Source organism: Mastomys coucha, chromosome X, assembly GCF_008632895.1.
Source record: "Mastomys coucha isolate ucsf_1 chromosome X, UCSF_Mcou_1, whole genome shotgun sequence".
Taxonomy (NCBI): domain Eukaryota; kingdom Metazoa; phylum Chordata; class Mammalia; order Rodentia; family Muridae; genus Mastomys; species Mastomys coucha.
In genome coordinates, this window is record NC_045030.1 from 107,781,524 (window position 1) to 107,793,374 (window position 11,851).

The 11,851-nt window shown below is 36.5% G+C and overlaps 1 protein-coding gene across 1 annotated transcript in view; it reads right to left on the minus strand.

The window, feature by feature from the left end:
- Positions 1-9,798: 9,798 nt before the first annotated feature.
- Positions 9,799-11,851, minus strand: part of LOC116093950 — a 5,046-nt gene continuing 2,993 nt past the window's right edge. The window contains exon 2 of the mRNA XM_031375884.1: positions 9,799-11,049. Coding sequence (XP_031231744.1) covers positions 9,846-10,973 — 1,128 coding nt within the window. The 5' untranslated portion in view covers positions 10,974-11,049 and the 3' untranslated portion in view covers positions 9,799-9,845. The remainder of the gene's footprint in view (positions 11,050-11,851) is intronic.

The window sequence follows — 11,851 nt, forward strand, 5'->3', positions numbered from 1 at the left end:
TTCAATGAGTAAAACAGGCAGCTTAAGAAAGTGAAGGTAATTTTTATATAGCTTATCAGTATAAGCAAAATCTATGACCCCCCAAAACAATGATTAGTCTGTTTATAATTAAATCCATGCCATTCAGAATGTGAGCCCTAGCCTCATTCTTCCAAAAAAGTATGAGTGTACCTACTATCTCACAGTTATCTTGTAATCCAATTTTAAGTATGTGCCACCATGAAAACGAGAACAGTTGTATTTGTGTTCTCTAGAGCAACAGATAAGAATGAATCTATCTATCTATCTATCTATCTATCTATCTATCTATCTATCTATCTATCTATCTATCTATCTATCTATACAGGGGGCTTCATTAGATTGGCTTATACAGCATGGACTATGACTCTACACTGAGAAGGCTGAGAATACCTGATTCTACCAAAGCTGCTTGATCCAAAAGTGTAAATGCTTCAGTAGAGCTAGTCTTGACCTAAAGTCCTGAAAGACTCCTGGAGAGTCACTGATTTTCAGACTACACTGGAAGGCATTAGAAGCTGGGTTTGGATATCAGCAAAGGACGGTGGTGACAACAGAGAAGATCTACTTATCAGTGAGGAATGCAGTCAACAAACAATGAAATAATGCTTTTCTTTGGGCTTCAGATCTGGGCTGCCATTGGAAGTTGTCTTCCACTTTGGAGGAAAGTCTTTCCAACTCAATCACTCCTTCAAGGGAACACTGTAATCTATCCACTGTGAGGTATGTCACTTAGTTAATTTAATTTCCAATTAAGTTGATAATCAAGATTAAACCTCATACCAGTTTTGGTTGCTTTTCTCAATGTTTTATGATTAGCTTTGAGTAATTTTGTTTAAATTTATTTATTTATTTATTTATTTATACTCCATATTTTATTACCCCCACCCCTGTCCAGTCCATCTTCTGACTGTTTCACATCCCATACCTCTTCCCCACCCCTCTGTCTCCACCTGGATGTTTCCAACCCCCTAACCCCACCTCACCAGACCTCCAAACTCCCTGGGGCCTCCAGTCTCTTGAGGAGTTAGGTGCTTCATCTCTAAATAAACACAGACCTGGAAGTCCTCTACAGTGTGTGTGTTGGGGGCCTCATATCAGTAGGTGTATGCTGCCTTTGGTGGTTTAGCGTTTGAGAAATCTTGGGTGTTCAGATTAATTGAGAGTGCTGGTCCTCCTACAGGATGTTAATCAAAAATAAAAGTAAAAAAGTACAGAATATCCAAGATACAGACCACAGTTTTGAGTCCATAGAACTTATAATGGTCAATAAGTTGCAGTGCCCAAGTGAGGATGCCTCAGTCCCACTTGGGAGAGAGAAGAAAGCAATTACAGGTGGGGAGAGAGGGAGGGAGGGAGGGACCTATGAGGGAAAGTGGATGGGGATGGGGTAGGGAGGAGAACCTGATCTGGTATTGGGTGAGGAAAAGGACTGAAGCCCTGAGGACCAGCAGAAAGAATGGAAACAGGCAACCTCAGGAGATAGGAGGTTGGGGGACCCTCCAGAATGTACCAGAGACATGGGAGGTGACAGACTGTCAGAACTCAAAGGACCTTAGATGAAATGCCTGACAGGAGGGAGAGAGAACTGGAGTCATGGTATTCTTCAGTTAACACAACAATAGAAACCCTAGGATAGTAATAAACACAACTTTATCAATTATGTCTATTATTTGTTTGTGGCAAGACCTTTAAACTTAATTTTTATCTTTACTTACTCTTAGTTTTTAGACAAACTTGGAAAATCTTTATGGTATTTTGTGCTGATTTTATTTTTTAAATATTAAAATGTTTGATCAAATAGAATTAATATTGGTACAAAGAAATAATATAGCTCTGATTATACATACTTCCAAACCACATAACTAGTCAATTTTCTGAACATATTTTATTAGTCTACAATGTGCCAATAGTTTACATTGATAATGCCAATATATATATATATATATATATATATATACATATATAATCATATGTAAGTCACTATAAATATGAATATAGATCTAGATTCATCAATTCATCATCTGATTTTTACTTAACTATATATTCTTATTTGGTTCTAATATATTTATGCCCAACTGATATTCTTTTGTAGAGTCTTTCAAGGTTTGTGTGTATCTTGATTATATACATAGATATATTAATAATGTGTATATACATATAATTTACAGATAGTATATTGGTTTGTTATTATAACTGTGATTAGTCTTCCATTGAAGCTTCTTTCTAATATTTTAAACAGTAAGTCCATTAATTTGTATATTTTGTAACAGTTTTATGAGTTCTTTCATTATTATAATGATTTTGTAGCAATTTTGCTGTTAATATTTATCTATTACCAGACACATATTGTCATCATTTGAAAATAATTTTAATATTTCTCTGCTAGGTCTTTTATCTGAGACAGTATATCTGAGCAGCCTATATTGCCAGTTATTAATGAAGACTATTCATCTTAAAGGATAGAGCAGTGACTCTTATCACTGTATAAAATTTTAAAAGATTATTCAGTAGCAAAATAATAAAATACATTGATACATAAAGGAACAAGAATAGGAGAAATAGTTCAGGACGTGGAGGGACTATCTCTGACTAATATGCTAAAGGTTATATTAAAATGAGGCTTCCACTGTATTTAGAGCATCTTCTTGCAAAAATATGTTAGTGTAATTTAAAAAGAAGGAGATACTATTACCTAAGGACATTCTACTTGTTGAATAGATAGTAAGATGTTAGCCACTTTTAATTACTATAGTTGAGTATTGCTATGCAGTAAACAACATTTATAAGAGTATCTAGAAACACTGAGTATATCTATTTGGCTTGGCAAATTTTCTAGGGTATTTATATCTTCCTTGTACATTTTCCTCATTGGCAATGGTTTAATCCCTTCCCGTTTGGATTCACTTTTTTAGCAAAGACATCATGGAAGACTTCTTAAGATTGTAGTAGAAAAAAATAATCAGAAGACGAACAAGTTATGGAAAATCAAACAAAGTTAGAAAGAATAAAAATGAAGAAACAGTGCATTTTTTAAAAAGTGTATTTCAAGCATTCTCGAAAACTACAGAGGTGTCATAGACTGAAAGAAAGTAACACAGTGCCCCACTCTAAGGAAGACATTTTTTGCTCTGTGATTTGGAGGCATATTCCTTCCTCTTGTAGTGATGTGAGGTACTGCTTCTGTTTTAATGAAGATATGTCTAACAAAAAAATAGAAAGTCAGCACTCATGCATATATATGCAGGCATGCAAAACTTTCTATTGAATAAGAAACCTATCAGTGGCCATATCCCTGCAGCAATCTTAACTAACCCTCCCCTAATGGCCATCAACTGCCAATAGGCCCTAAGCTATCGTTGGAGCCTTATGGGTCCTTCCCCATCCATGGTAGACTATTGATTTGACAAGCTCTTTAGCAGGTCTGGTGGAGGTAATGAGAATGAGAGCTACTATGAATTCCTGAGTACAAAGGTACTGTCATGTCCAGAAGATACTATTTTTTCAGTACTTTTTTACTTTGACTTTTATAATTTCTCTGCCTCTTCTTCCACAATATTGCCTGGGCTTTGAAGTGGGTGCATATGATAAATTCCATCTAGGTCTGGATATCTAACAGTTACTTATCCACAGCATTTTAATCAATTATGAATTTGCACAACACATAACCATTTGTTAAAGTGGTTTCTCTGACTCAGACTTAGAAGATTTCTAATTTAAAAGTTTACTAAACAGTTTGACTACGTGCTCATTTAGCAAAACATTTGTAGAATATTCTTCCCTAGGGTCTATGACATCCCCAGGCATAGGTATTTGACCAAGTTTTTAGTATTTAGCACATATGCTCTTTCATGGAGCTGACATTAATCTAATTGGAAAGTGGTTCGTTACAGCCTAACCAATCATGCCACTGTTATGTGAGTGGGCATATCTTACTTCCTATATTGGTATTATAACTTGAAAAATTTATAGATAGGAAGTCTCGAAAAAGCCCAATATAGACTTTATTCTCTGGTTTCCTCTCATGAAAAGCATTCTGATCAAGCATAGCAAGCTTAGAAAGGAAAAATATAAAATGTTTAGTTCAACTTATAAAAGGGTACCAGGAAGGGCAATGGACCTAAATCCCATGTTTCATGAGATAAACAGATAAATGGAGTGGTGGTTTGGGGGCATGATCCCACACAGCTAAGCTTATTGTTTATGTGTTTTCCATTGAACAAGGAATAGTTATATCATGTTAGGCATTATTATTACCCAGCTATTGTTTTAATTTGGACTTTAAATCTGGAATAAACCACAATCCAAAATGGAGGACACGGGTTTTTGATCTGGATCTTGAGAAAATAGTGGCCATGAAAAATTTAGGCTCAGGTATGGTGGTACACACATTTAATCCAGCACTTAGGAGAGAGAGACATGCAGATCTCTGAGTTCAAGATCACTCTACAGACCTCATGACATGACAGCCAAGCTTAGGCAGCGAAGAAGTTGGAAAACAGAAAGGTAGTGATCATGTAATAGAACAAGGGCAAGGAGGTAGATACCATCCCTCAGCAAGTAGCAGAACTTGGCAGCTTCAGAATGTGACTCTGGCTTTAGAGTCCAGAATAGAAGGGGTTACTGAGACAATTGATGCTGGTTAGCTGGGCCTAAGAAATTAGTGGTGATTAAGAAGAGACCAGCATCACTGAGGTGACATCTTCTGGGAAATGTTTCCTCAGAAGTATTTTCTGTCACCACAAAAAAAACAAAAACAAAACAAAACAAAACAAAACAAAACAAAACAAAAAACTGGGTTCCAGAGGCAGCCAAGGTTGTACCTCGTGCTTTTAGCCCAATTTGGTAATGTGTAAGAGTCACCCAAGTGGTGCTGGTTTTGAACGCCTTGAGAGAGGCTATTGGTGAAGCTTAGTTGTAGTGAAAGACACCCCTCCAACACATATTAGTGATGCCAGTACCATGGGATGACAACAAAGAACAGCAGCAGCAGTGGAGTGAAGTTGACCAGAGCGTAGAGTCTTACAGAGGACAGAGTTGAAGAGGTGACCCAAGTCCTTTGGAGGATCCCAGAGGATCATGTGTAGATCCCAGACATTGGGACAAAAAGCTGTGAAGTAGAAGTTGCCTTGAAGACCCCAAGATGTTAAAGATGCCAGTGCTGTAGGATACCTGCAAAGGAAAGCTGCTAGCCATCAGTGGAAGCAGCCAAAGAGAAAGAATTGTGCTGTAGTCAACAAATCAGAAAAGAATTGGAGATCTGAAGAGTGCTTTTATATCAGACATAGAGGTATAGAGTTTCAAGTTCACCCACCTGGTTTCCTGTCTTGCTTTGGTCTAGTATTTTCTTACTATGACATTTTGTAATGCTGATGTATATCCTGTGACATGGGAGGTATGCGATCTGCTTTTTGATTTTGATTTCATAGGGGACTAGAGTTAATGATTGGATGAAGCTCAGAAAAGATTTTGAACTTTGGGCTTTTAAATATTGTTGAGACTGTGATAGACTATGGTTGAGACTGTGATAGACTATGACACTTTTGAAGTTGGAATAAATGTATTTTTCATTATGCTATTGCTAGGTATGGTCCTCATAGAATCAAGTTTGAACAAGCCTATGAAGGGTCAGGTAGTAGAATGTAGTGGTTGGAATATGCTTGTCCCAGGGAGTGGTACTATTAGGAGCTATGGCCTTCCTTATTAGAGTAGGCTTGGCTCTGTTAGAGGAAGTATGTCACTGTGGGAGTGGGCAAAGAGAGCTTCCTGCTAGCTGCTTGAGGATACCAGTCTTCTGACTCCCTTCATATCAAAATGTACAACTCTCAGTTCCTTCATGGATGCTTCCATGCTTCCTGCCATGCTGATAATAGGCTGAATTTCTAAAAATGTAAGTCAGCCCCAGTTAACCATTTGCCTTTGTAAGAGTGGCCTTGTTCATGCTGTCTCCTCACAGCAATAAAATCCTAAGACAGACTATGAACACGTGGCCAGTGGCCAGGGAAAACAAGTAACAAGGAACATTATAGCTGAAAAATACATTAGAATACCTCCAAACCTGCCTAATCTAGACTATGGCTTGTAAATAAAATACCTGGATAATGTATCTTTTATATGGGCTAGTTTTTTTACCTCATTTTTTCTTAGTAATGGAACATTATCAACACATGGGTTGTGTAATTAAAGAAAACTATAGCAACTAAATTCAGACAGTTTCTAAAACTATAACCTGGTGAAATCAAGGGACTATGGAGTGGTTAGTAGAGCAAAGTTGTTACTTTTAGCTTTGATCATGTGATCACGTGTAGAAATAAAAAATGAAATTATGGGTATTTTCTCTTCAGTTGATACCAATGTGATATGGTTGTAATGGTGATGTATATCCTGTGACATGGGAGGTATGTGATCTGCTTTTTGATTTTGATTTCACAGGGGATTAGAGTTCAGTGATTAGATGAAGCTCAGAAAAGATTTTGAACTTTGGGCTTTTAAATATTGTTGAGACTGTGATAGACTATGCTTGAGACTGTGATAGACTATGACACTTTTGAAGTTGGAATAAATGTATTATTTAATAAATGGAAAAATACCAATGTATTTTTTCTCCCTTCATATTTCTACTTATATAGCAAGGTGTACTGACTTTAGGCCACAGTATATAGATATTGTTAACCATACTTTCTAACATATGGATGATGGAGATAATGGTGATTGATGCTGAAAGACTCCATCATCTTGGAAGGAAAATGATAGAATATTTCAGTTATATACATGATAACTATATCATGCTAGGCAGAGGTTAACTTTACTTTCTTTGGAGTTTAAATGTGACTTTAAAAGATGGAAATCTGAGTTGGAAGGCTCAGTCAATAGAACCACATGCATTATAAGTGCAAGGACCTCTTGGTTCAGTCCCAAGAACATATAAAAAATAGGCTTTCTGGCTGGGGAGCCCTGTCTTAGCAAGAGACCTTGCAAAATTATAAATGTGGAAAGCTCCTGAGGAATGGCATCTAAGGTTGTCCTCCTTCTACAAGCATGAGTATTCAATTCACACATGAATATCCCTATACATACACACTGTTATGGTTAATCTTGGCAACTTGATAGGATTTAGAATCACTTCAGATCATCTCTGGGCATATTTGTGAGAATATTCTACATTAGACTATGGTGAGAATACCCATCCTTCTACCCTAATCATGAGCATCACCATTTTGTGTGCTAAGATTCAGGACTGATTAAAAAAGAATGAACAATGTTAATCTTATTCCTGACTGCAGACATGTGACTTGAAACTGTATGTTCTTATACCATGACTCTCCTATATCAATTGACTATATCTTCAGACTATGATGAAAATTATTCTTTCCTTCCTTATGTTAGCAACAGAACAAGCAACTTATCTAGAAAATGAGTACTGAGAAGTGTTTTTGTTGTTGTGATAAATCTTTTCATATGATTCTTAGGTCCTTGGAACCGGTATGCAGGAGAAATACTCAAAAGTTTATGACTTTGAACTACAAAAGCCCTAGGTTACTGTATGGAACAGTTGATGAATCATTCTGGTTATATTCGGGTGAAGAAATTGGCTGTATTGTCTTCATATTTTTATAGTCTGAATTTAAAGTTAATGAACTACTATCATAGTAGAAACTTCAAGCAAAGCTAGTATTTAGAATGTGATGTAGTTATTATGGCTTATTTCTGTTTATGTAGGACTACAGAAAAACAGCAATGGGTTGGGTAGAAATATATAAAAATGTGAAACTTATTAAGGGCAAGGGCCTGAGAAAGTTTAAGGTTGTAGCCAAGGTGTATGCAAGAAAGGGCTGTAACAAACAATCCTACACTTATGGTCATCCCAGAAAATATACATGTGAGCAGGTTGTGTTTAGGAATACATATATATATATATATATATATATATATATATATATATATATATATATATATATATATATATATATATATATATATATATATATATATATTTACACATATACCACAGGATAACATTTTAAAAAGAGACTGTGGATTTGAAAAATGACAAAAGGGGGGCCTTGAGGAAGGAAGGGAGAGAAAACACTTCAAAAAAATTTTAAGAAGGCTCCAATTTGTAAAAATGACAATTCATTTGAAAGAAGACTGTGCAAACCATGAATGCTCCAGAAAGACTTCTGGAAAGCAACTACCCTAGGAAGATGATTCCACAGAAGCATCACATAGAATTGAATGGCATTATAATTCAAAATATCCAGGATCCATCATGAGGAGCATTTTCTATACGTAATTGTTTTTTTTTTTTTTTTCATGTATCTAAGAACTGGAAAATAGGTTGGGCTATTGTGAAACATTGTCATGTGAGTAGGATATAGCCATTTGTGGGGGTGGATTGAGAATGGCCTATATAGGTTCATACATTTGACTTTTTCTTTTCTAGACAGGGTTTCTCTGTGTAGCCCTGGCTGTCCTGGAACTCACTCTGTAAACCAGGCTGGCCTCGAACTCAGAAATCTGCCTGCCTCTGCCTTCCAAGCACTGGGATAAAAGGTGTGTGCCTCCACCACCAGGCAGGTTCATACATTTGAATGTTTGGTTTCCAGATGGACTGTTTTTGAAGGATTAGGAGGTGCAGCCTTGATGAAGAAGGTATGTCACTAAGGATGGTACTTGAGGTTTGAAAAACCTGCACCATGCCCAGTCTATTTCAGCCAGGTCCTGTGGATCAGATGTAAGCTTTTAGCTACTGCTCTAGCACATGCCTATCTGCTTGATGTCATGATGGTTATGGATTCACCTTTTGAAGCTGAAAGCATGTTACCAATTAACTTCTCCTTCTATAAATTTCCCTGGTCATAGTTTCTCTTCACAGCAGAATAGTAAACTAAGACACCAATGTAGTCATAAACACAAAATAGCTATGCATAATCACAGAAAGTTGCTATGTAGATAAAATTCTCCAAGTAGTTTGATTTGACTTAGTCATTAAAAATATACAAATATTCATGAAAGAGTCATTGTCCTAAACATAGCACAAAAACTGAATCTTAACTTCCAATACTGCTCAAGGGTATCATAATTACTAAATATCTCAGCTCTTACAAAATTTTGTTATACATTAGTGTGTTGGCCTAGCATATATTTTCAATGGCATTGTTTAGTATATCTTCATATGTTAATACTTTATGATTATGGCCTGTCATATTTTACCCTGTTTTCCTTTAGAAGGGAACTATCTATATGTCTTTTATATTCCCCTTTAAATGTTGGCTATATTATCACATTATTTTGGGATGGGAAGATGGCTCACTGATCAAGGAGTCTGCTGTGAAGGAAGTTCTTCCCTGGTACTCATATTGTGGAAGGAAAGAACCAACTTGAACATATTGTCATCTGCTATCTAATCATATGTGGCTTGTGTCCCAACATCTTTCCAAATAAATGAAAATGATATTTTATATTGAACTTTTAGGTGTGATGTAATTGTTTTATAGTAATTGCTTTCATGTTGTAAGTAAATAACGTCAGACAACATGCAGTCATATTTTCTAGATTCTTGATCATGTTTTACTGTGTGTTGATAAGATTTGCACTACAATGTTTCATTTTAACAACTTTGTGAGGTCTCTCTCTCTCTCTCTCTCTCTCTGTGTGTGTGTGTGTGTGTGTAGGTGTGTGCATGTGCATATGTGTGTGCGTGTGTGTGTGTGTGTGTGTGTGTGTGTGTTTGTGTGTGTACTATGGAGTAGGTAATTCTAGAGGAAAGATTAGAAAATGATGTGAAAAGACAATAAATTTTATTTTACTCTTAATGATTTCTTTGTTTATTCAACCCATTCAGTCTCACTATCTGATTTTCCTGAATGATATCCCATTGCTTTACGACGGACCCGGATCATTTTTGCTTCATTTTCAGCATCCTCACTTTCAGCTCTTGGTTGAGTTTTGCGAAGTTTAGTGCCTTTTCTTATTGCTTGCATCAGTTCTTCCCTTGCTTTGGTCATTATTGGCAGGACTGAAGGGTTTTGCACAATAGTGGTATATGCTGACTCTATTGCATACTTCCTTATTGCTAGAGCTCTATGGCTTGAAATAGATGATTTTGGAGAAGACAATGAAGACTGTAAAGTGGAAACTTTTGTTGAGGTGAAACGTGATAGTTTCACTTGTGGTGGATGCAAAAGTCCTTCTGATTGTGTCATGGGTAATCTTAATTGTTCCTCAATAAGTTTTGTTAAGTGGCCCACGGAATGGTTTGGTAATGGATTTAAACATGTTTGTGGTTTGGGACTCGGCGAGGCAGGTACTGGAAAAGAACAATGAGGTACCCTGTAACATCTGGGTAATTGGGGACTAGAAGTTCTTGATGCATTTGCAACTGGACTTTGTGGTAGTGATCCATGTGCATATTTTGATTTTGATGGAGGTCTTGGAGAGTTTGGAAACGAAGAGTTTATGCTTTGTGGTTTTTTCACAACTAAGGAAGAGTCAATAAGATCCACAAATGAATCCCATGACTGATTTCTTAGTGGAATTACTGAAGGATATAAAAGTAGAGGGATCTTCTGATCCAAATCTTGTGGATTTAGACAATCTTGTTTTGGTAGTTCATAACATTCAAATGATTCTGATCTTGTACTGAACTCAACTTCAGATGGCATTGTTAGATCTACATTAAGATTACTCTTTGAGCAAGCAGATGGTAATGTAGTTCTTCCCCAAACAAGTAATGAAGGTGTTCCTCTTGATCTTATTGAGCTTATAGCTCCACGATCAGGTGGTCTTTTAGAATTGATAAGTTGGATGAGCAAATCAGATGGTAATGGTGGTGCTTCTGGTGCCAGTGGGTTGATGAATACATTGGATTTGTAATGAGTCAGAGCTGGTCGTTCCCTAAGCACCCCATCCCCTTTACCAGTTCCATAAAGGACACGAGGACGTGAATTGCTCATGTGCTCAATGCAGTGGCGGAGCTGCTACTGCTCATCTGATAAGATGTTTGCTGCAGTTCTTCCTTGACTCTTCTTTCTATTTGATGGGAAAATATAGAAGGAAGAGCCACTGTCATATTGATCTAAGTATGAATGAGATTCCTCGCTAGCAGAGGCTAGAATGTGATCTACAGGGATATGTGTTTTCAAGAGTTGACACTGTAGCACATTTTTAGAACCACTAGCATGGTTGATATTTTGATTCTGTAAGTGTTTCTTCTCACTTGTTTGTCCTTTATTCATAGATATGTTATCTTTATAAAGTTTTGAACAATAGAAGTATGAGTGGAAGGAACTGTTGGAAGAATTTGAACCTTCCAAGTCCTTTTTGTAATACTCGGCACTATAAGAGGTGATCATCAATGGAAGGAGAGGCCCTTGGCCCTGTGAAAATTCTGTGCACCAGTATAGGGGAATGTCAGGTCCAGTAAGCAGGAGAGGGTAGGGTGGCAAGCATGGGGAGGGAGGAAGGCAACAGGGGTTTGTTCTCATTGTTTTTGTTTGTTTGTTTGTTTGGAGGGGAAGCTGGGAAAGGAGAAATCATATGACATGTAAATAAAGAAAATATCTAACAAAAAGAGTAAAAAAAAGAAGTGATATTGATATATTAGCTTTGTTTTGTTTAAAGATTGTAATGGGTAATGATGTACATGAGTATACTTGCTGTGTTTCAATAGTTACCTTTGAAAAAGTCTTTCTTGACTTCTAAACTTGCATAGATAATACTTGATTTGGAATTTTATGAATAGCACTAGTTAACTGAATTATATTTTCTTGTAAAATCTTTTTTATTAGATATTTTCTTTATTTACATGTAAATTTCTCCTTTCCCAGTTTCC